General features: G+C 43.6%; 1 protein-coding gene across 10 annotated transcripts in view; it reads right to left on the bottom strand.

Moving 5' to 3' along the window:
• The window catches only part of LOC120899903 (aryl hydrocarbon receptor nuclear translocator homolog), a 196,182-nt gene that overhangs the window by 46,296 nt on the left and 123,905 nt on the right, over positions 1-25,981 (bottom strand). For all 10 annotated transcript variants that reach the window (XM_040306244.1, XM_040306245.1, XM_040306247.1 and 7 more), the window contains one exon: positions 13,492-13,652. In XM_040306244.1, the coding sequence (XP_040162178.1) occupies positions 13,492-13,652 (161 nt within the window). The remainder of the gene's footprint in view (positions 1-13,491; positions 13,653-25,981) is intronic.

Genomic DNA, 25,981 nt, shown 5'->3' on the forward strand with positions numbered 1-25,981 from the left:
CACGGAACCGAAGGGACGCATACGCGCCCGCAGCACCCAGAACGTAATGCGCTTTTGTCCCAGGGTGATGGAAGGGTGGCAAAGGGAGATTTGGCCTTTGAGTTAGGGAATAACTTACTGGTTGTAAGAGTTGTTCCACCATCGCATGTAGTGAATTCTAAGAGATTATTGTTTTTTGTTGTGTTTCTGTGAGTCGGATTTACAACACTCTCGAAATGAGGTCGTAGGCAAATTCTTATCAATTTGAGCTTTTACGCTTGACCGGCATAGGACAGGCTTTGCCTGTGTTTGTGGGGGGACTGTTTACACAATGGTATCAAGGAATGAGTGAGTGCGGAAAAAAGGCAGAACGTCATTCATCCGTCCGAATTTATGTCTTAGATGGACATGTGCCATTTGGCCAAGTCTCGTGAAAGAAACAATCGTCCTAATGGCAGCAAGGCAGCTCCATTTCAAGAGTGTATACTAGAAAGCAAATTTATCCTTAGCTCTTAATCTTTGTGTTTACGATTTCGCATGAAAGTTTTTATGGTGAGATGCTTTTTAGATATTAGAAAATATGCGTAAAAATTCAAGTTGTACACTTTGTACATGCTTGTGGTCAAATCTGGATTTATAAGCTTACGGTAGTTGCCTGATGGAGGTAAATGGCATGAATATTTTGCTTACCAAACGCGATATATAAGATGAGTTGTTTGTAAACCCTTTTCAGTACGTACCTAGAAAGAGAAAGAACACATAATAAGTATGATGTATGGAATTTGCATTAAAATAAGAAACTTTTGACTTGAATTGTACAATTAGCATAATTCCAGGAAAATTCTTGAAATCACAATCAAATAAAAGAAACTAAGCAACGCGCCAAACTTGTACTAATTTGCTATCCTTTCTGCTCCACTTACACAGAAAATCCCATTAAAAACTGCTTACTTAAAATCCACCTAATTAACAAAACCGACTCCTAACATTGTGGTGCTTACAAAAAAAAAAAAAAAAACAAGGCGACACGAAATGCTCCTGCGGGCAGGCTAATCATTTTTGCTGGCATGCGCCCTTCCATGTGTCCCCGCGTTCCGCCGATAGCGAGAAAAGAAATGAGCAAAATGAGGCCCACAACCTGTGCCCGTAACCCGCGTAGAACTTCAAACCAGACGTTGATTGATGGTTGGTCATTCGTTGATTTCAAAACTCAGCGGGAAAGTGGACGGTTCGGTTTTCAGAACGCAGAAAGTACACGCTCCCCACCAGGCGGCAGGCAGGCGGGCGGACACGGGGGTTACCTTAATCTCTCTTCCAGAGTGAGCATACGAAGCCAGAGCGAATGTGTATTCCGGTCGCGAAGAATGCGACATCGACACCACCATGCACTACTGCGTCCTCCACACAACGGCAGAGAACCAGCAGCAGCAGTAGCAGCAAACGGGGGTCTGATAAATTACCGAGACCATTAAAACTATTATGCAAATTTTCTTTGCTACCGAAATTTGCGCACTTCCACTTAGGCTCCGTTTCCGCTGCTTCCGACTAATGTATCGGGACCCGCGCGAGGAATCGTTAAGGGTATATTCTGTTTTTTTTTGTAACGCTCCGTGTGCAATGCGTGATACGGAGATGAACAAGAGGTGGATGGAAATGAGTGCTGGAGTAAATGAAACCAACAGAAGAAAGAAAATACCTAAAAACAATGCGTGAAATGACTTGCCCGGAAGAACAAAGTAGAAGAAAAAAAACTTGAAACGACTCACGACAACTCTCCCAACGGAACTTCACTCAATGGCATCGTATTTCCTTCCCGCGACTCTACACAGCACCCCCCATATGTAAAGCTTAAACTGTGCACATTTTGAATCGATTCCAAACCGGAATGTCATAAAGCTGTTTACAGCTTCACCACTTCGCGCCTGCGGTGGCCACGATGACGACTGCCATTTTACTACTGTCCGAAATCGCGCACCACAGGCAACAGTAGTAACAGTGGCAGCTGTGGCCTGATGCTGATGCTTACCAGGCTTTATACCCTTGTACTGGAGCGTACGCGCATTTTCGTGGCTCGCGTTGCAAACATCATTTGGAGTGGATGTAGTTGGAAAGGTGCTGTCGAAAAGTGTGGCCAACATTGTAATAATGCTGCTGTGGGCAGATTTACAGTATTTTATTTAATTTTCCGTGGTACAATGGGTATTACAGGTTGTGCGTACGTTGTTGTATAGAAGTATCGAGTAAGAGAGAAGATTGGGATTAGACACATTAAGATTGATGTCACATTATTATTTTAAATAAACATTTTAAATTGGTTCGTGTAACATACAAATGAGCTAATCCTCCGGATTTTAGAATCTCCCTAGGTTCTGATACCTAGTTTAGATCGAGAGCTTTCAAAATTAAAAGATCCTAGTTTTCAAAAATCCTTAGAACTCTTTCCATCATGTATTCTTTTACAGCTTATTGTGAAATGAAGCGACATTGAGGCATATCAATTCAGGATATTCTTTGTGGCTAGATAAAGTGAAAACTTCAAAGTTGCTATGTGTATTATTTTGCTTGTTTTTTTATTTTTTGTGAATTTTATTGTGAAACACATTTACAAAAATTCTGCTGAATTACAGTGGTTTTCAGGGGTTCTCATATTTTCAGGCACTTTCTTGACTCTTTCTTATGTATGCAAAGTTAACTTTATGTGACGAGAGTTGGAAACCATGTGAACTGGAAATCTCTGGAAGAGGTCTGTTTTAGTGAGAGCATTAAAATACTAAGCACAAAAAACGGGTACGACACTTTTTTCTGCACTACTTCCCATATCCACTTCATACATTAAACCATTTGCCACCGCAGGATGCAATAATGCAAAACGCTAAACTATTAAAGTTTCCGCAAATTCATTCCATTACCGCACTGCACAACTCATACGGCTTGACAAACTGTTCCAAAGAGTATTTAATGCAAACTCCAAGTCCCATATGCCCCACAAAAAGCTCAATCTTTGGACGGGGGTTTACGCTCAGTTTGTTGTTGTTGCAAAAAACAACAATTGGCATTACTTTGTGTCTTGTGGCCGCATTTAACCATTGAGTGTCCCCATTTGTCAAGTCGTTTGCATCGTTCTAATTTCGCTTTCCCTGCTTCGAGGTTTTTTTCCGAACTAAACACAATACCACCAACCTCTTCTAACACAGCGTTAGAAACGCTCGGAGTTCTTGTGGATTTTTTTTCTTTTTTCATGTTGCATTCATTCGTTCGTTCTTTCCAATTGCTAACCAGCATTTGTCATTCGGTGTCCGGCGGCCGGAAGAAGCCATAAATGCACCTCGAACTAGTTACGCTTTGAAGTGCACCCCTCCTTACTTGATGCATTGGGGGGGCGCAGTTTTGAGAGGGAAGTAGGTTGGTGCTTTTTATTCGCTTTTTTTTACATTACATTACTCATTTCAGTGTGTGCTGGGCACAGGTCGGACGAAGCGCAATGGCAAATCAGCGCTTGGTCTGAAACTGCAACGGCAAACACATTATCCGCATACAAAGAGTGTTTGAAATCCCGGCCCGTAGCAGTGGCACGGCGGTTGGTAATAAAACATTTCTACCACCCCGTACGACACCGCACCCCGTAACGTCCTTCCCGCCTTCCTCTCATACTGTGGGTGTAGAGGAATGGGTGAGATTTAGAATTTGCATAAGCGCACATGCATGCACTGCTGCTTGGTGGAATTGACCATTTTCTGATTGAAAGCAAGAGATGCCATGATTCCTTGAAGGGACCTCCAAGCACCGGCCAGAATGTGTACTGTGTTATTGCCTTACCCCGTACAGCACTCCCACTACTTCACCCGCCCGCCACTTCTGGCCTGTTCGTTCATTTCCGTTTTTAAGCAGTCGTCGTCGGGTGGAGCAGTTTTATGAGCAACTGGCAGCTCACGTAAGGGACGGGGTATGAAAGTCTCTAATCGGTGCAGAACTAATAACATTACTAAATAGCCTTCCACCATAGTATACCATGTGCTTGGCTTTGCTTATTAGCCAGCGCTGAAGCTAGAACCTTTGGGACTTCGCTTTCTTAACCAATGCCGTGGCTTAGCAAAATGGGTCGCTAAATGACTGCAGAGTCGCATGATAATTTGCTTTACTTACGGTACTCCGTTTGAGTATTCAAAATTCAACGGGAAAAATCATCAACTATTTTTTTACAGGCAGCAACGCGCTTTTTTACATTTCGTTTACACTCCAAGATTAAGTTGTTATGTATTCTTGTTGCTATCGGTAAATAGACTTTTAACATTTGTGCATGTTTGTTTTTTTTACTGGCGCCGCTCATCTACGCCGAGAGCATGGCTGTCCACGTGTTAATGTATGCAGGTTGTTCAAGTGATCGTTTTTATTTTTCACCAAACAGTGAATATATATATTTCATACGCCAGTCATTAAATGAATTCAACTGTTCATTCAAACGAGAGCGTTCGAAAAGTTATTCACATATTTAAAAAACAAAAGCTCAAACAATTCCACCACTTCCATGGCAACTGTTTTTCTTCGATGATGTTTTTCATTTCGGAAAAATGGCTGTGCAGCATATTTGCAATTCGGGTGATCCGTTTTGCTCAAACTCAAGCTACGATAGTGCTACGATGTGGTGTGGTTGTTGTTTGCTCGCGTACCCCAGCCCAGTTTGCCCGCCTCGGTCTTCGTCCAGTCGAGTGTGGTAAATAAATTATGGATTAAAGAATAAATTAACTAGCCCCGAACCGGAGCACTCGTCGTTTTGATGCATTTTCTGATGCACTGACTCTGTGTGTATGTGTGTGTGTGTGTGTGTGCGCGCACACACACGGTGGAGCGCGAGTTTGCGTGTGCACACGGGAAAGGGCATATCGTTTGATATCATTTTTCTCTTGACCACCCTTCCCATTGCTTACCCTCGGCCCTTCTTCCCTCCTCTCACACCCCTTTCCCACAGCTGCATGTTTGCAAAAACATCCACTGCGCAGTTGACCGCCACTAAAATATGAAAGGCCCTTTTAATCGAATGCTGATTCTGTTGGCCGGCCCAGCGCGAGGCAGCTGGCGGGATCGAAGAGACGGAACGACGTCCACGATACGCTGTTTTATCATTATTATTATTTGTATTATTACCTGGGAGCTTTTTTATCTTCTTTCTCTTTTTCCATACTCCTGCCAAACTTCTACCTTGCATTTTTATTGCCCAATGTCTATAAAGTGACCGACATGGAAGAGGTGTGTTTGCGAGAGAGAGCAAGGGAGAGAATATGATCGTTGGCTTCACCCAGCATGGCGATTTGATTTCTGATAAAACCGTATCTGTCACGAAGTGGGAAATGAAAGCGGGTTTCGTTGCGGTTTCGGTATAACGAAACCGGCCTTCTATTCCGAAGGTATGAGTATGGACAGAGAGAGTGAGAGAGTAAGACGGAGAGAGAAAAAATAATGCCCATTGTTTTTAATTAGACAGCGGTACACACCTCCCCACTGACTGCCTTTCATTTACCTCAGTGCAGCTGCATTTCCTAATAATTTCATACATCATGGTGGAGCTGCATCTAAACGCTGTAGGGGCATAGAGGGTTTGTGTCGGTAAGTTTCCCGGGTTTTGGGACTCCGCCCAGTGCAGATTAGCAATGCGCTGGAAGGGGAATCGATTGTGCACCCATTGGTGTCGGTGCTGGCCGCACTTTAGCTCGCATCCACACACATACAAGGTGCATACGGAATGCATTTTGCACAAGGTATGTCCGTACGGTCGGCACAGGTGTGGATCCTGTCCATGAACACCGAGTCAACTGGGTTCTTCGATATTTGGTGAGACTTTTGAAAGTTGTTTTTGTTTGTTTCCAATGTAACCATCTTCTGTGAGAGTTTTTTTTAATTATTTTATCTATTGGAGTGGGTACTTTATCTGGTAAGAAATGTCAAACGTTTAAAAGTATTGAAGCATTTGAAAAAATACAGGAATTTAAGGAAAAATGCAAATGTTGGATTCATTATCTTCAGTTTCTCTGGTTTTATTTTCATAATTAGTTAGTGTAATTATAAATTTTTTGATTGATTTTAGAATAGAATATAAAAAATTATAACGTGACATTAGCGCAAAATTGGTAAACGGTAATTGTTTACTAGTAATTGGTAATTGGTTGAATAGTCCAAATAAATAATTTTTGATGCAAAATACATCTTTTAACTAACGCTACTCAATTATAAAAAAAATATGGTAGCTAAACTTTCATGAAAAAAAGCTTCTTTTTCACAGCATTTTATTCACTTTGCATTCCAATCGAAAAATTGCTTGAGGTCACCATAGAAGCAATTTAAATTTCTTCAACCCTTCCATTCACCGTACAGCCACTTCAAAAAGTTCCATCGTGAAAGGAACGAAAATTTGGAAGTAGCTCGTGCTACAACAAGCGCGTTGTTTTCGGGTGTCGGGTAAAATTCTAAAGCCAGACAGAAAAATTTATGTAGCTATCAACACAAAAGGGTAAAGAGAGGTGTGTTCTTTGTTGGGAAGTTCATCTTTTCTACTTTTTAGTGCAATTTTTTACTCCTAGCGAAACCATGCTAGTGCAAAGGTACAGAAGCAGCAACTCTCTTGAAACGGTCCATACAAGTTCGGAGAATGTGCTGGTTTCTTTATCTTTTGCTACACAGAAGAGAACAAAAAACAAACCGAACTGAAGCGTGGGCAACGAATTCCTGACAGTGTTATTGCCCTGCCCTGTTATTGCATTTCAGTCGGTGAATCGTTTGTTAAAAACAGCCTTACCTTATGATCATTGTTACATGGTTGGCTCACTGTCTAGAAATGTGTGCTGCAATGTGGAGTGGAGAGTGCGCTTTGATCCTGTCGGTGCTGAAGTTGTTTCACGAATAATTCAGAAGAGCTTTGCAAAACAGGGATTTCATCGTGAGGACTTTTTGCATTTATAAAAAAAGGTGGGAATGTAGAAAATGAATTCCATTTCTTTATTCGTTTGGAAAAACTTCTTGATGGTGTATAATACAAAGTATAGAGGACACAATTATCATATATATCATAAATAAAATAACAATTTTCAAACTAAAAATGAAGAAGAACACTGTCAACAGATCTTTGTTGAACAGAGACACTCAAGTATTCCAGAGAACAGCTGTTTGTTTGGTTTGTCTTTCAGATTGATTTGTTTCTGGCATTCCAAACAATAACCCCTGAAATAGTCTAAGTCATTCTTCGAACATTCGTGGTTCTTTTTCACCGTAGGCTGCAAACCAAAATTAATATGTGCCACCTGATTGGTACAACCAAATAGCATCATAATTTCCAGTATGATTGTAGTAATCGTAAGATATCGTTTGTATAAACTGCTCGAGCAAAAAAAAAAAGGATCAACCAATAAGGATGGACCACCCAGATCCCTGAACCACCTGCTCCAGATGGTTTAAATGGTCAGTGTAATCGGTAACCGCAAAGTGTGTGTATCTGTGTGTTTTGTTATCTCCATTGTATATGTGGATCCTTGGTTCTAGTCAAGGGATCAATGACCGAAATACGATAACATCTCATTCGTTTCGATGCGTTCGGTCAAAACGATTGGGTGACCTGTGTCCGGTTAATCGTTTGGAAGATACAATCGATGTGCAAGTCTTTAGGGGTGGCAAAAAGAGCCGTTTCAACTAAATGAAAGCAATAGCAACACATTTTCATTCTAGCAAACATTAGTTTTACTGTACTGTATTGGCATTTTTCTTTTACTTTAACACAATCCATTCCCTTTGCTGCTACGAATATTTGAACACAAAAGTGCTAGAGATAAGATGTAAATTATGTTCAGGTTCATTTTGCGCTCCATACCAGAATTAGCCAAAAATTCTAGGACACGTTGGCATTTTAGCCTTCCAGCTGCATATTTCCGGAATCGCAGTACTTTTGAAGCAAAAAAAAGTCCATTTCACACCTTTCGTACACGCTGGCTGTCTGGCTGTCGTCCTATCGGGTTTTCCGACTTCGTGATGCAGGTTTTATCTCCCCGGGCGTCAGACGATACAGGCGCAGGAGAGAGAGAGAGAGAGAGTGGCACTTTAATTCCGTTGCCCACCGTCGACCATACGCAACCGTCATAAATCATTCCGTGGGTGGGAAAGATATTTTTATTATGTTTTTTTTTCTCTCGCTCTCTCTCTCTCTTACTACTCTCTGTGCCTGTTTTCCACCACTTTTCTTCGCCACCTCCCGCCCCTCGGAAGGACATTTTTCACCAGGGCCACAGTATTTTCTCGCCCAGTTAAGGATTGTCATCTAGCGGACGAAAAATGGTACCATTTGGCAAACGTTTCGTAGAAGAAACCAGGATAAGGATGATATCGCGGTGTCCTAACGATTCATTTTCACTGCCGAAAGAACGGTTGAAATTGTGTGCTGCTCGATGCGTGTACAATGGTTCGTTTGTTTGTGTGGATGAGAAGCAGCGGGGAAAAGGTTGGGTTCAACAGCCAACGTTATGCGACAAAGCGCAGGCGGCAACCAGCTGGTGTGCAAGGACATTTCTTTTCTGCTTTAATAATAATATCCTCCTGGAGGTGGTATTATTAAAGGTAAAATAAGAAATGAAACCCGTCCGTTGTCCTCCGAAATTGAACAAATCTATCAAATCAATAAGCTCGACCGATTGGAGGTCATAGAACGGTCCTCGAATTGAATTGTTTTTTTTTTGTCTTCAGTACGCTTTTCTTACACGATTTTTCATGAAATAAATGAAATAGAACGAGCTAGCAGCAAGGGACAGCTAGCAGTAGGGTCCATCAGTAGAGAAAGCAGTCCAGTTGTAGAGAAAGGAACCCCAGGTCAGGACACGATATGGTTTAACAGTGGAGGAGAAGATAGAAATAAAATTATGATAAATGAAGCCACCTCGGTACCTTTAATGGTACACATCTAATGATACCCGTTTATTTTTGCCCATTTTTTGTTTTTTGGGGAATGGCGTGTTCTGTTCTTGCTCATCGTCCAGCAGAACATTTGGAATCGTTCCCTCCTTTTGGATACTCATCCCCCAAAGGCAAGGGAAATGATACTATGCGGGGTCGCCTTGCTGAGCTCGTTAATATTATGTGTTTCCAGGTGGAAAAGGGACACTCGCAACTCGAATATAAGTATATTGTCATTCCTTTTCTAGCAAAGAAAATGCTCTTATAATTTTCCACGAATTGCCTAACGTGATCCTTTCTACCGGCGAGGATGGGTGGATTTAGCAAACGGGTAAGTACAACTGACACTTTTCGGGGAAAACTTTGCATGCATGACAGTTTCACTTTTGCTGGCCTACTGTCCGGTGGAACATAATGCCGCAGAAAAGGCAATCTATGTAATGGATCTTTCAAAATACATTAATGAGAAAGGCTGTGGTGAAGTTTCCTGCTTTTTTCATTCCCTATTAACTTTCATCGAGTAGCGGACAGTCTTACCCCTTCTTTGTCAACGGAAAGACAACGCTTCGTAACAATTTTAGTAATCTTGTGCGATGTGGCAGAGTTGTTTGTTCTTCACCATCCAAATCGTAGTAACTCTGGTTCCGGTCATCTCGGTTAAGATTGATGAATTTCTGTTTGCTATACTTTATTTGGACACTCAATTGTTGGCTACCAGGCTACTTTCGTGCAAACACGCATACACATACACAACCATATAATTTAGCCCTTCGTATGTGAAATCGACGAGCGCCGAGTTTCCCTCACTACTACCAGTGGCGAAACGCGAAAGGAAACTCACGAAAACTCAATGCAACACGAGCCACAGCCATCATTTAAGGCCGGGAAGGAGCGTTTGCGGCAGGAAATTGAATTCGGGATAACACCATAAATAAACGTTGCTCCGAAAGCAATTAACTGGTTTAATGATTTTCCCCTGTGCAAGGAGACCACCATCCACATTTTTTCCTAGCTGTTTTGTTTCGTACGCGTAGAATGACTTTCTCGCGAGGCAGAGGGATTGGTTTGGACAGGGGGTGATGGTGGCCAAGAGCTAATAGATGAACAGAAGAGACAGTACGGTGGAAAAGCGCAAGAATGTAATGAAGCTCCAACGAACAGACAAGGGCACAACGCAACACACAAAGGTCCGGAAAAGCTAAGTAAAAATAAAATAGTATCATTGTGGCCAGCGCTCTGCCCCTTTCTACTATGACTATGACACACGAGAAAAGGGACAATGCGAACTGCGGAGAAGTTTTATTTTTCCGCGTATCTGACAGGGGCCGAGAACAAGAGACAAAGGGAAGAGTTTTCCCATGCAGCGAAGGATGCGTTGGGGAAGTTTGGTGTGTCTCTTTTCCACCGTCTCATTTAGCGGCATGGAAAGGAAAATGTGAGAAACAGCAAGACGTTAGCTTTGAACTGTAAATGGAGGAAGATGAGTCTGCTGTCGGACGGTGGGCGAGTTTAATCATTAAAGTAGAAACAGAAGTATCCAGGCTACGGGATACACAGGGACGCAGTCGGCGCGAGCGCACAGTTTTCCCGGCTGCAAACACGCGTGGACTTGCTTCCGGTTTTCTCGACTACCTTTCATTCTTCTACATTCTAAGTGTCTGTCCTATTTTCACTTACAGCGCAACTTTCAAGCTAACAAATCCTAACATGACCACATCAACATGTGAAGGAAAGAGATAAGACAATAAGGTAGAGAGCCAAAAAAAATGGTGTCGTGGTCATTTTGGGGCGAAAGTTGATTTAACCTCTCCCATTTTGGACATCCAATGACCCCATCACCATGGGCTCTCCCTCCCTCCGAAGCGTCCCACCTTTCCCGTTTCATTCTGCCGGGACTTTATTCACCGCACGCCCGTTCCTAGCGCGGTCCGCACTGGGATATTGTTCCGCAGGGGATTAACTAATCGAATTAGATTCAAATATATGGACGTCCGAGTGACATTATTTCTGACCCGTTCCGGTCACGGCAAACGGTGGCACACGGCTGACCACACACTCCATCACCCCCATCAGCTCATCTTTATCGCCCTTTTTCTATGGTAGATGTGTGAGAGGGAAGTGCGTGTGGTAGTGGTTGCAACAAAAACCAGAGCACGTGGCGGGTGCACGGAACACGGATCACTTTTGCTCTGTACGAAAGGAAATGAACACTGATGTGTGCTGGGCCTCGAAGGCAAGAGGACATTTTATTGCTTGCCAAATGACTCCATTGCTAAGGCAGCTATTTTTTTCTCACGAAGCAAGAGCAGGGTGAAATTGAAACGAAGGGTTGAGTTTTCGGTTTAATGTGTACCGGACTCTGGTAAAGCTACACGCTGGACAACGTGACCAAACGGTATCTTTTAGTTGCTTTTTAAGTACTTCGTTGTAATATTTGTAGATAGTGTTTTAAATGTGTAAGCCTTTTACCACTCTCTGCTCTAATAAGCAACAATCTATCTGGGATACATTCAGTTTCAAAAACATGCAGCCACAAATATTGTGAACCACTTTTAACTCGGAATCGCAATAAAAACTTGTCATAAATTCAGCACTAACCAATAACCCGATCACTTTTGGTTTTATGGCCAGTCCTGCGACCCCGCCGGAGGGTCCTTGGTTTGTTTCACTAACTGCAAACCTTTTTTTTCTATTTGCCTTCACATTTCTTTTTGTGCTGCAGCAAAAGCGATAAAAATCGGACATTTTTCATAATGATTTACATCGAGCAATTAATCTCTTTTGCCGACGGGCAAAACTGGCTTGTTACGCTTTTTTGAAATGTTGGTAGAGAAACTGAAGGGTAGAGGTGATGGTGGTGCTTGGCAAACCCAACACCTTTAACCTTTTGCTTTATCACTCACCCTGAGTAAGATGTCTCCTCCGTCGGTCGGTCGGTCGTTTTGTCCGGTCAGTGGCAGTTCGTTTCTAGCTGGTCGATTAAAAATTATCGCAACATCTTTATAGCAAAAGTATTTGCGGATAGCTCGTTATCTAGGTACGTTGAACGCTTCGGACCGAAGTGAAAGAGTTCCTTAATTATCCTACCGTTCGAACTGGAAGCCCACTTACAATGGCGCGCGCAGCACCCTGTCAATTGATTGAATTATTATGTTCCAAATGAAAGTTGTGCCCGCCCGGTCGTTGGACATTTTAATGTCTTTTCCCTCGACCCCAACAAACCGTGCCAGCTATCCCTGTGGCAAGCCCCTCTTATGTTGACTTTGAAAATGATCCAAAAGTCATTATTTTAACCTGGTGTAGAGATAACGATAGTAATTAGAAAAGAGTTCGCTAACGTTCACCTTGGCTCTTTTTTCCATCTGCATTGTTTTTTTTCATTGTTTCGAGCTGACTTTAGTTTCATTTGCCTTTAGCTTTTAGCTGATAGAAACGGGCAGAAAGAGTGTGAGCAGAGTAGAGGAAAAAGTTCATCTTCCTTCTATAACAAGAAGCACCGTAGCGCTGCCGCCATTTCTGAAAGTTGTGAGCCGAGCTCTACTCTACGTTGCCGTACTTATAAATTCTCGGCTAATTATTTGAATAAATTATCCTTTCTCTAGCGTTTCTTGCAGGATCTAGGATTCTTTTCGCGAGGTCAGCATAGTTCTCTTTAGCAGGACGTTCTTTTGTGTTCATTTTTTTACACGAAAAAAACTAAGAAGAGCTCCGTGAAAGAATGCCACTCGTCGTTTGACACAGTTTGCAACCATTTAATATAAAATGTAGCTCTTCTTGGACAGTAAATGCAACAACATGTTAGAAGATTTCCTGGATACAGTAAAATGCACAAAAAAAAAAGAAATTAAATTTGAAGGACGATCAATTACACGAGTTTTTTGCTGCTTAAAGTTATGCCAATAAAATGCCTTTTCCGAGAAGGCTGATTGCCACTGTTGAATTCATTTCTCAAGAACAAGCAAATACGTTTCCTACACTCAAAATGTAATTTATCTCACTAAGGGGAAAACTTTTGTCTCGTACAGCATTTACAACTCGATTCAGAAATGTCCTGTGCGCAATAAATTCACAAAAATTTCAATGAACTAACTAAATAAAAGTTGAACATCGCTTTCTAGCAACAACAAAAAAGTACATCAAAGTTAATTAAACTACTAGACAGTATGATTCGTCTGTCTAGGGCGGGAATCATAACCTATTGCCGCGCGTGTAATTTGCCGTTTTCTTTGCCAACGTCACAAAACGACACCATAACAAATCCAGAACACCGAGGTACGCTCACGGGTTTTATGGCCACGAAATGGTGAAAAGAAGTGAAAAAAGCAGTTCATTTCATGCATCGGGGAATCGTTGGCAGCACTCTCCGGTATGAGAAATAAAAATATTTACGACCTTTGCAAAGGGGAAATTACTTTCAAACTTTTGATGAAACCCGGCGACTACCACCCACCCCGTACGCCATTTGCGCTCATGCTAATCTGTGAGTGCTGCTTTCTTTGTCCTGTCTGCATTACACAAACCTCTGAATTAGCCAGCCGAAAAACAATAGTAAGCGCCTGGGAGCTCATCAAAAAACTGGAAACTTACCTCTTAATGCCTTCATGTGCGCGACGGCCATCCGCAGGATCGTCAGCTTGTCCGGTTTCCGCGCGAGGGCACTGCAGGTCGGCACCATGTCCGACAGCTCCGTGATGTAGGCAGTCATTTTGTTTCGCCTCCGCCGCTCGATCTCGCAATGGTTTTCTCTACTGCAAAAGGTGATAATAAAATATATGGCTGTGTTACACAAGATGGCAAGCTTGAAGGCGATGCGGTGCGATGTTGTTTTTTATCGAGGGAAGGGGGCGAGATTAGTATTTGGAAAGGAAGAAGGTTGATTTGTGATGTATGGAACGAACAGTAGGACATACTGGTAATAAAATAGTACAAACAAATCTAGCTGTGTTAAATATCCCGCAAATTAGGAGATAAAGTTCACCCAAACCCTTGTAGGAGCAACCAAATTAAATGCTAATGAAGCATTGCCCAGAGGAACTCCCACGTCACTTAATTCCAGTAGTCCTTTTGCTAATGGTACACTGCAACTGCACCGACTTTGGAAGACCCCTGGCGTTACTCAATTTGTCAGCAATGCATATGGAAACGAGTGATCCAGAGCCGAACTTCTTTCCCCCCGAGGTGTACAGTAAAGTGCAGAAGCGTTTAAGATAATCTTAATCAGATTGCCAATTCCAACCACCAAACCCTTTACGGTTGGGCGTAAACAATTTGCCCGGAAAGTTTCTTGATCTTTTTCCCCCCTTTCTTCAGTTTGTTGCACCGCGTGTGGGTTAGCTTCTCGAAGGGAAAGAAATAAAACATTTCCATAAAAAAACCCAACTGGCAACTGAGAGCTCGTTGCGTTTGCCTTTAAACGTAGAGGGAAATACACTCGGCACAACTCCTTACCCCGTCGCACATGAAATCATAACTGAAAACACTTTCATATTCCGAATGCTTCCCCGCAGCACAAAAAAAAATCCAGAATGATGGGCGCGGCGGCAGCAGTATCATCATTCTCGCTCATAAAATGCTGAATTATTATGAAGTAATGGGTACATGAGTGTGCCCGGCCGACGATCGACGAACACTGCTCCCAGAACCGTCGAGGGGTAAAAGGTTGAAATTTGTACGCTCTTAGCAAAAATTTCCCCAACGAAAAACTTCCGATCCGCTGGAGCGCTGGCTGGTAAAGAAAGGCCAAACAGAGGAGCGACAGGACAGGGCTGCAGAAATGATTGTTCCAAGCAGAGGCCAAAAGGATTCGAAAATCCTGCAGCTGTCTTTTGGAATGAAACGAGTTGCGGGAGCAATCGCGCGTAGGCTGGTTGTGTACGGCTTGGATGATGAAAACGATGAACCGAGCGAACCCCGGGAACTGGGTTGGGTTTGAATATAGATATGTATGTTGAAGCGAATGAAAGAAAAAGCGCACAGGGGAAAACTCGTGTACAGGGAAGGATAAAAACGGCGAAAGCGCCCCCAAAAATCGATATCAAAAAAGACCGCAATGTATCGTAATAATCGTAACAATAATTATTATTGTTATTTTACTTTATCTTTCTTTATGGGTTACGCGATACGCTGGAGTTATTGAAAACGAGAAAGAAGCACAGATGATGGGACCGACAAAATAGAAAGGAAAGAAAGAGGAATGATACACACAGACGAGAGGGCATTCGTTTGGGTGGGATTTCTGTTTGCCATTTATGGCGGTGTGGGATGTATCAATGCCTTACGAATGGTTTATAACAATCATTCATCGTAAGGGTTCACATATGCAGCGGAGCGAGGGAAGATCATTACAACACACACACACACACATGCACTGCATATTTGATAGTGAGAGTAAAAACTTCATAAAGATGTTCCCGATTTAAAGAAACACGATACGCGGGCGGCGAGACTGTAGGCTTTGCCACAATCATATCATTTTATTGACTCACACATATGGTAATGGTTATGTGTACCTAATGGTTTTACAGACGAGAAAACCCACCAAAATCGCAAGCAGAACGTTTTTGAAGCATCCTTTTCAACACCATCGGAAACGAGGAGAAGGAGCACACTTAGCTATTAGCTGTTGTAGAGCCACGCGCGGTTGCATTACGCAAAAATGGCATTTTATTTGCAACCATTTGCCTAATGCGTTGTTTGCTGCCACTGCACGATTGTGAAGCGTAGCCTCATCTCTTTTTATATATGAAATTGCAAAGCTACCAAAATTTGCCTCGTTATTGATTATTTATTTATTTATTTATTTTGCAACGCATCGATTTAAAAAAAAAACAAAAACAAGAAAACGGTTCGTGTGCCACGCGCGATCCGGAGTTTGCAATTTTTCAATGAGCCATATCATCGTGCAGGTTTGGAAGGTTTTGCTTCCCGTACGCTGGAATATACATATCGAAGGGGGCGGCCGTACCGTTCAAAGTTTTCCCCCGGCCTCGAAGTAAATAACCTCACCTGCCAGTCTCCTGAGGGCCAATGGGGTGGCAGGTTTGCAAGATTGAGCCAGTACATGCAACAGAATTTTTGATGGTTGTTTTTACTTAAGTGTGCTAATTGATTTTCATTAGAAAAAGTGAACCCTCTTTGTGGCCTGCTCACGATTGTTAAAGCACGATTTGGTTGGGTTATGGAAGAGACGGCAAGAGAGAAAGAGAAAGATTAGGCGCCGTTACGGTCTATTTGAGTGATGATGAATTGATTTCGAAAGTTGGCGGACGCGTTGGATGAATTATTGACATGCGCTCCCTGTTGAGCGGGTGCATTGGTTGGGATTGTAGTAATTTTACCTCATGCAAGGCACTTGGAGCAGCCTTGCTTAGAAGGGTGCACCAAGCCCGATTGCATGGTTGACAAGCAAGGCAAATAATTTTCGATTGAATTAGTTTGGAAATCGTTTAGGAAAGATCAAGATTATTTATTGGTTGTTGAACAGTAAAATAGAAATCCACGTGCTAAACCTACCAATGTCACAACATGGTATGGTGCACTTGATTCATCCATTAGCATACGCTTGTTAGCTTTCCTATAAACGATTTTGGCACACTGAACACCATTAGCATTGACTCATTTTCTTAGCCCTGCTTCGAAAGGCAGTGAAAATAGTAGAGACGCAATGCATGGGTTAATATTGTGTACGCGGAGTGCAGTTGAACAATTATGGTGCCTGACGCCACCCATTTTACTGCAAACGAAGGAAGTCAACTTATATAACAGGATGTGGAACCAAACCAAAAAGAGTACGATGAGTATGTTTCGAGCAAGCTTTTTCGCTGACGAAGTTGACTTTAATGTTTCAACCATGTTTCAACAAAATTGTGCCAGACAGACAAAAAAACATAATATAAACTTCTTCAATATAAAAACATTCTGAAAAAAAGAAAACCATGAAAAACCAAATCTGAAAATTCTAACACCATTCACGAGTAAACAAAAACTAAAACGTGTTAGGTATGGTGAAGTCATCCTTTAAGCATTACTCAAATTGTTATAAAGCTACCGTCTACTACACCGTGAAACGTAACGATTTAATGCAAATGTTGGTTAAGATCTGCCTACTTTAAAAACGTTATTTATTGCTGCAATCCATACCATTGCCACCCTGATCAAGTGTGTTAATATTATTCATCAAATCTTTGACACAATAAATCAATTTATACAGAGCGCGGCAAAGAGAAATGCAAATGAAGCACCGTCTAAAATTGCATTCAATGCGAAGTAACGGTACCCAATCATTGCATTTTCGATGCGTTTTATATTTTTTTTAAAGAGTTCGTGCTTTTAAGGTTTAATTTATACCGAACACTCAACGAGTTCAGTGAAAATACCGGGTGCACTGAACAAATACAAATAAATTGAAACTCGCTCCATTCTGTCACATTATTGTTATAAGAAAATAAATTGCGGTGGTTTGCTCCTATAGAGAATGTGAATATATTTACACAATGGAAATTAGATACTTTCTTTCCAATAACCTTGTTGTGTTATGATAAAAATAAAATCTTCCTATCGAATATCTTTTTTTTTTTCATGCAATTTTATTTCCCATCGATCCCCAGCGTCGGCAAAAAAGTATTTTTCACTGATAAATCGTAAACTTGCTTCATTTGCTTTTCCTTCCCGATGCCGCATCTGGGTCTGGTACATACTCCATGGGCATAGAAAACATTATCCTTGCTCACTCCCCCCTCACACGGTCATAACTCAGAATCAGCAGTTACAGCGTATTGAAGTGCATTCGCGTCGAATCTTCGGATCGGTGCCACGGTTTCGTGTCGTCCATTTTGTTCCTCTCAGTTCTGGTGCTCGCCGATCGGAATCAAATTAAGAAGCTTACGCGCAGCGGTGTTCTTATCTTTTTGCAGTTATCATTTTGTTAACTTCAGGGTTCTCGCCTTCTCACTGGCAGTCCGATAGGGAGGAATTCAATGCAAATAAAAAAAAAGTACCATTACATATCCACCGTTACATCTTGCACTTTGTGGCAAGGCGGGCGTCGGGCTCGGTGGCTCACGCTCGCTCGTTTTCTAAAGCTCCAGCCCAGCGAGCTCTATTGAATATTGGCTACCCGTACCCCCGTAGGCTGCGCATAATTGAACGCACAGTGCACAGAGGGTAAGCATGGCAGGACCACAAGCTCCCTAGTAGTGGCGATGATGGTTATCCACCAACAATGAACATAAACCGCATGCTCTTCTCCGGAAGATAGACTGCTGATCGACTCCGCTGCGGGCGGAGGTGTTCAAAGTTTACTTAAGTGATGGGTCGGTTTTTTTTTCTTCTCTCTTCTTGCTACCTTCCTATATACCCCACGCCTTTCGATTGGCGCTTTTATGGGAGACAAAAAGGTCGTAAAATAATAACAATTTCTTTTCTGCGGTACGATTATGCGCCAAAGAACGGCATTGGTTTCCTCGCTGGACGCGGGACGAGGCATCATCATCAGTGGAAGCAGGTGATTAAATTACTACGATAGTAATTGTGCAGTGGAATGGTGTAGTAGTGTCGGTACCGTCTACCACTAGAAGTAGACACACACAGACACAAACACACGCCGAGCCGAGTGGTGGAATTGATTGGTTGATTTCGCATCGTAAAATGGTGTGCTCCGGGTTTCGAGGAAGTACATTAATTTAAAATGACTGCAATAAAGTGCCATCAAATAACAATGCCAATCAGCGTATATTATTAAAGAATGTGTAATGAAACGAGAGAAAAATTGGACGATAAAATCAATACACTGCATTAAGGAGTATTACAGCATCAATCATGCTGATAAGTATAGAAAAGAACAAAGTTATTGGAATAGGATAGGACATACATCTTTCGTAGGATTTTGTTGTTTTAGTTTTACATCATTCTACAGAGCAGTACAGAACCAATTAAATTCATTAAAAAAGCATCGCAAAGTGTTCAATCAACCCCTCGGCACCTAACCGATTAGTGTCCTTGATAGTCCCTTCTGTGTTCTTGCCATTTGTATGCCAATTTTCCGCTCTATTGCTTTTGCTCGCACAAGTTCCGACTTAAAAAAAACGATATGCAACAATTACACACTATCACAGCTGGCATTCGAACACACAACCACAGTAGCATAGAAACGGCAATGATATATTCAGCGAGCTCCTCCTCCTGATCCAAACAAGGGGCAAAAGGGTAAGAAGTGCCAGATCCGGCTAGTAACGGACAGCGAAAATATATATTGCTCTTTGTGTAGTGGCCAATCGTGTCCTTTTCGTTTCGCATACAACCGACAACGCACACACACGCCCTGCCAGAACATCACCATCACCATTGGTAGGTGGTTGGAATTGTTTCCATAAAATTTCGCTTTCACCACATACATCCGCGTCTTTCTCTTTGGCCGCGTTGAATGGTTCCAGCAAAAACACAGTCCAAACCACGACCACAACACACACCACAAACCCCCGAAATCGAGGGTGGTTCACGAAGCGTTTGGGGCAGGGAGAAAATGCGCGCGCGAACCGACCTGCCATTTAGATTTATGTCCGCATAATCTTTCGAGGCTAATATGTATGATTTGCATAAGGCAACATGAAATGTCCATTACTCAAAAACGCGGCGAAAAATACAATCGAGCCCCAAACATACATACACACACCCCATTCGAGATGTGGTTGGCAAGAAAGGGGGAGGCAATGGACGCGTACAAACGCATACATAAGTGGAGGAAAGTGGGAGAGCAGACGGGTTAGAAGAAAGCCCAGGAAAGTGGATGGAATGAGGCCTATTCCCGCGCCACCTGTAGCTGGCCAGTATGTGTATGTTTGTGTGTGTGTTGATGATTTGCTAAATTTTAAGGGATGGTGATTATATGAGGCATTTCGAGACACACGCAAGCAGCGAACGTGCCAACGAGGTGAGCCTCATCTGTGTGTGTATGTGTTTGTGTATAGTGCCAATTGCTTCCAAAAGTGGAATGGGGAAGTTCACGGCGTCGAACCAATAACCGCAACGCCACATCCAAATCTGCATTCCCGTAGGACCTTATCCACCGTTACATCCATCTAGTGTAGTGCAGCCAAGGAGGGAGGCTTTACAAAGTGAGCAAACACACTACATCCTTTTTCCTGTTGCTCCAGTTTTTGACGCTTGCCCAACGGCACCATTGCATGAGGGCAGTTGCATGCGTGCAGCCGGCACAAGACTGCCTCCCCCCAAACGGGCCTCCTGCCTGCGTGTGTGCGCTGCAAAGTAATGCTCACTTCATTCACATTTGATGACCCTAACTAGCGGGTGAGGTGACGACCCTTTCAGCCAGCCAGCCAGCCAGCCAGTGTGCCCGTGTTTAATCGGAAGCTTCCGCAAGGTACTAAACCCAGGAGAGAGAGAGAGAGAGAGAGAGAGAGAGAGACGCCAACCAGAGGGGAAAGGAGGATGAAGCTAATGGTGCAGTGGAGCTCCGGTGCAGAGGTGGAGGTGACAGGTGCGAGAAATAAACACTTTTGCATGCGATTTTTCCGTCACCACAGCCCGCTTGCGTGCGCCACTGTTGCACCTTTGCGTTGGATGCACTTTGCACACATACACACATATACTGTTGGTGTTTCGTGTTAACCAGTACCAGCGGCACTAGGAAGAGAATGTGGCAGTGGCCGGTTTTCCAGCACGGGAGCTCCCTTATGCGTGCCTGCTTGGCTCTATTGCGGGTGCGGGAAGTATAACAACGGTAACAAAACAACCAATGCATAAGTGATTACCATAATCACTGGTATAACTTTCCTGCCGGCAGTGCCCTGGTCATGGAAAGCAGCAAACTGACCACAACACACATTGCAGCAAGAACACTGGCAGAACAATACACCTACCTCCCTCTCTCTAGGGAAAGGGGCGGTGAGGAGAAGAAGAACGAGCGGGTTGTAATTGATTTGCCTACGGAAAACACGATGAAGTCTTCGGCCAAACCGCAAAACGGTCCCACATACCTTGTTGCTGAGCGTTGCGCGATTGGAGCCATATCATCATCGGGACATTCAGGGACACACACACGGGCAGTCGGATTTTCTTTCCAATCGGGGCCTCGGCAATGGATCAACCAATCAGTTGCTGTCCCAACCGGTTCACCGCGGAAGCGGCAACACATGGGAACGGGAAAAAGGATTGCCCCACGATAGCATGTAATGTCGACCGGTGGTGGGGCAGTTCAGAACCGTACCGGTGGTGTTTGCAAGCAATAAATTAATGATACAGTCAGCGGGCAGCGTCTGCCAGTGACACTGAACGCATCGCTGTCGCTCACTACTTTGTTCCCTTTGAAAACATTCGATGTATAAAAATTTAAAATCCAAGTTGCATACACCCTCTGTAAAAGATTTTCATCAAGCTCCGTAATATGTTGGTCCCACGAAGTTGGATCATTTTACACCAGCGCGATTTTGTTATTTCACCTGATGTTCCTGGCACAGTATGGGTAAAGGCTTCATCCGTCCGTAGTCCCACACACTTTTGGGTGACTGCAAAAAGTGGCAGAGCAGTGTGTAGTAATGCATACTAATTTCTTCATTTCTCTCGGCTTACAATTAATCCGCACGACAAACTTTAGCGAGCCGCGAACGAAGAGTGATGGCAGGCGTGAGATAAGGAAGCAGATCCATACATTGCGGGACATTAAAATGAAAGTGTGCATGGAGATGAGATAAATCGAGCGCACAGGAACAGGACAAGGAAAACTTAATTTCGTTCAGTAACAAAAACAATGTTATGACAAGTTTTATGCAAATAAAACCACAGCCTATCCTCTATTAAAATGTCTCATGTTACAAACTGGTCCTTACTTAAATGTTGCATTAAAAATATGTGGCCGACACCGACACGTAAGCCTAGTCTGTCGTGCGGATGTGATAATAGGTTCTTTATAGCTGCCATTAAGTTAGCAACAATGTACCGAGCGAAAAACCGGTCCCAGCATCATCCCGTGCGAAACACGGTAGCATGTCATGTCTTGTCACATTTTAAAACACTAACCTACGCGTCCCTCGCCAAAAACACGCGCACACACAACTGCCGGCTAAATGATTCCATTTAATAAACATGCGTTTTTCAGTTGCTAACGGGTAAGTTTTATTTGAACCGTCACAAGACGCAGCTCTCATTTCCATCCTTTCAGAGGGGTTAATGGAATCGGCACGACGAATCCTGGGATATCAACAGCGGGGGAAGATTATTAATTGTACGTTGATGGCTGTGGCATTCTTGGTGTTTCAAGGGTTGGTTCCCAAGGACAGTGAAATATCCAACACGTCCGACGAAAGGTAAATTGCAAAGATATTGCAGGTCGCTGGATGGAGGATTGACGCCACACATCATTTACGAAGAGAGCTGGCACATTTTCATTAAAGCGGCAATTAAACTTTTTTGTGCTACTACCTCTGCAAATGCTTCTGTGTTAAAGGACGCGTTCGAAGAGCCTCTATTTGCGTGAACTCTGATGAGTTCACGTACGAATGTTAGGTGTTCTATTGGGAATCATTAACGTAAATAAAGGATGCGGTTTTGGCAATGTCTTGCGGTTGGACAGTTGTTTTAAAGAACCTCACTCAGGACTCAAGATGTCAGAAAGGAGCTGAAAGCACTTAGAGGGCGTCCTTTTAGCAGATGAATCCTCTCAAAAAGCCTCCAGCAGCTCGGTTCTTAGATCATATCATTGGATGCTAATTGAACGCTTCGTTGTACCCTCACCTGGGGCACATCATAATTTGACACATTCTTAGGTCTTATCGTTCGAACTAGCTTGTATGGGAACCCATCAACCTTCCGAAAATGGTTCAACTTGACAGAAAAAGCCAATTTACTTCATTTCCATCCGCGTGTCGGAATTGAACGCACGTTCGGAGCGTCCAGGCATACACGCGTGCGATGGTTTTTAGGCTGGAAGAGGATTTTTATTTTGACACCTCATTTCCTGGCCCGATTATCACCACGTGTGCGTATGCTAATGCATTCACGAGCTCGCGTCTGGGGTCTGCTTCCTTGGCTCGTTAGCACACGTCCGCTATGGTTAAAAAAAAAAAAACATGGAGAAACATATGCCTCCGCACGTTTGAACCGGCAGGTCAAACCCAATTTGCCATCCTGCCATCGTGGACAGCTGAATTATGTATAATGCATCCCATCCCTCCCGAAGCAATGACGAGCGGTCCCATGTTTTGATGAAACAATTTACACTTGCAACGAAAAGCAGCGAATCAGTGTTCAGTTGATTCTTGTTTTTTTTTTGAAGACTTTTCGTCTACGTTCCGACGGCAACCGTGGGATTGTTATCAAATGTCTGCCTTTTAGCGTCGAGCATTAAAAAGTCGTGAGAGAACGAAAGGATGACGATAAATGTTCACTGGAACACACACACACACACACTCGAACACACGCATAAAAGGGTGGGGGAAACTTTGGGGTCGAAACTCTCGAACTACAACATTAATTAGTTGCTTATTACTGACTGGCCCGGCGGAACGTGCGGGCAGGCATACCAAGCGCACACAGCAACTCAGCAAGGACCCGCGTGAGCGCCACACTGAAATGAGTGCGGGTTGACTTCGGGAACTACGGCATTATTGTTAGAGTTGGGGATGGAGGGAGAGCCGGCCGTTGATTGGAACAGCGACTGGAGCCGCCTATAAACCGTTGAGCATAACTGTTGTAGATTTAATGCTTTCTGCAGAAAGCGAAAAGTGGAGACTCATTTCTTGGGATTTAGGTTGTTCCTTTCATCAACAACGTGCGCCTCCTTAAGCGCTGAAACCGAACCGACCGAGCGGCATCGGAGGTCTCATAATAAAAACACAAGCTGGGCAGTTATGTTTCCCCCAAATGAAACTGATGATTATTGCTATTACTGCGCGATACACTGTTTAGGGCTTTTAAAAAATAATGAGTTTTTAATATTAAATAAAATACGCACATGCCGTTGGACGTCGAGAAACACATCGAAACAAAACTAGTATGGGCATCAGGAGGACCCCCTCTTCCATGCGTATTCCAACGGGATGGCTTTTAGTTCAGTTTGCTTACCGGCCATATCGAAAACTCTTCCCACCCAACAAGGAAATGTTGTGGCTATAGCATCGGAGCGGAAAGCAAAGAGGTAGAGTACACTTCTCGTTCCATCCACACCGGATTCGATCTGATTTTCGAAGGAAAAGCCCAGACGCAGGGGGTGCAAAACTCGAACGCACCCATCGTAGGCCAGAGAAAGCCAGTCCGAAGTAATCAAAGAGTAATTAAAAGCAAAGTCTGGCTAGAGGTAGCATAAACTTTAATTAGAATGGTTTTTGCGCGATGACGGATGGGTGAGGGCGTGCGAAAAGGGGTGGCGTTACTACCACCTCCTCCCCAAGCCCACGCTGTTGATGACTGCCCCGGCTGTCCTCGTTTGTAATCCACACCGATCCCGGTGGCTCAAGGAAGAGTTGCGGTGTCGAGGGACTCGTCGACCGTACCACCACCAGGAACATATCATGATGATGATAAAACGCCACTCCATCCGCCTCGATTCGCATGGCATATATGGGTGGGGGGCGGGAAAACACGTTGGTTCTCATACGGTGTTGAAAAGCATGGGATTGAGGCCCGCCCGACCGACCGGCACACCAGAGGTTAGGGACCTGCTACGCTGCGCTAATGTTGCTGTGTGCTGTGACGTTGCTTGCTAAAAACCAGTGTGCTCGTTAGCAGTGGGCACATTAGCCAGTGTTTTATTGTTGCAACACCCTTTTTCCGGTCACACCGGCCCTCCGACTGTGGGTTAAATGTGCCCCCCCACCCGTGCTCAGCTTTTAATGCATTGATAAGACCGGGGCGACAAGACGCGGGATTATGACCAGAGCTTGTAAATGGGTATACTAAAAGAAGCCTACGGAGACCTGAGGAATATATTACCAAGGCACTGCTGTACCAACCAGCGGGTGACAAAAAGCTTGTGTATTACACACGTCGAATTTCGAGATTAAAAGAATTGCAAGAAGGAAGATCGTAAAGTACGCAAACTTTGTGCTAAGCACACTTTGTGCTTCTTCTTCTTCATTTGGCTCAACAACCGTTGTCGGTCAAGGCCTGCCTGTACCACTTATGGGCTTGGCTTTCAGTGACTTAAGGATTTTATCCCCCCATAGCAGGATAATCAGTCCTACGTATGGACGCACGGTCTATTTGGGGTTTGAACCCATGACGGGCATGTTGTTAAGTCGTACGAGTTGACGAGTGTACTACGAGACCAGCTAAGCACACTTTGTGCATTCCATCGAAAAAAGTCCAAGGTTCTGTCGTTTGGTACAAATTTGGAATGAAATGTGTTATTTAACACTTAAAACAAAACTCCATACCTTACTAAACGAAACATACCGCAAGAACCTCCTAAACAAATGAAGCCCTCCTTCCTGTGTCATGTTTTCCCACACCCCTTCGTACCGTCGACTTAAGAAGTTATCACCTTGTGTAGTTCACTCTCCACGAGCCCAACATACTGCACCGGCTGACCCTGACAATTGCGCATGGCTGTGGTTGCATTTTTATCGGTTAATTTTTCCACCTTCTTTCTCGCCGTCATTGCTTGCTGTTAAAGAGCAGTCTTTGCCCCATTGGTATGCCCGTACGTCTCGCGGATTCAGGTTGCTGGGCTACTCATAAGGCTGGATCCTACCCGTCTGGAGAGGAGATTCAGCGCGATCCAAACACACCCGGAGCACAATGTTCCGGTGAATGAACCACTTCACCGACCTAACGATCCAAAACCTCCGATGTGCGATCCACCAGCGCCCTGTCTGCGTCTTCCCTTTGGGGCGTACGTAAAAAAAAAATGGAACCAACGTGCGGCAACGTGAGGAACAACTGCGAGGGCGTATATTTGTGTGAGAAATTTTGTGCGCGTGTCTCGTTGCGAAAGAAGCCCAAGCTTCATAGAGGGACCTGTAGAAAAAAGCTCAAGTTAGCATACCCCGCCAAAGGCAAGTCGTTGGACACGGCTTCCAAAGGCTGTGGCAAATTTATTCCGTCTTACTGTGGTATGCATAAATTG

This window comes from Anopheles arabiensis, chromosome 3 (assembly GCF_016920715.1).
Source record: "Anopheles arabiensis isolate DONGOLA chromosome 3, AaraD3, whole genome shotgun sequence".
Lineage (NCBI taxonomy): Eukaryota > Metazoa > Arthropoda > Insecta > Diptera > Culicidae > Anopheles > Anopheles arabiensis.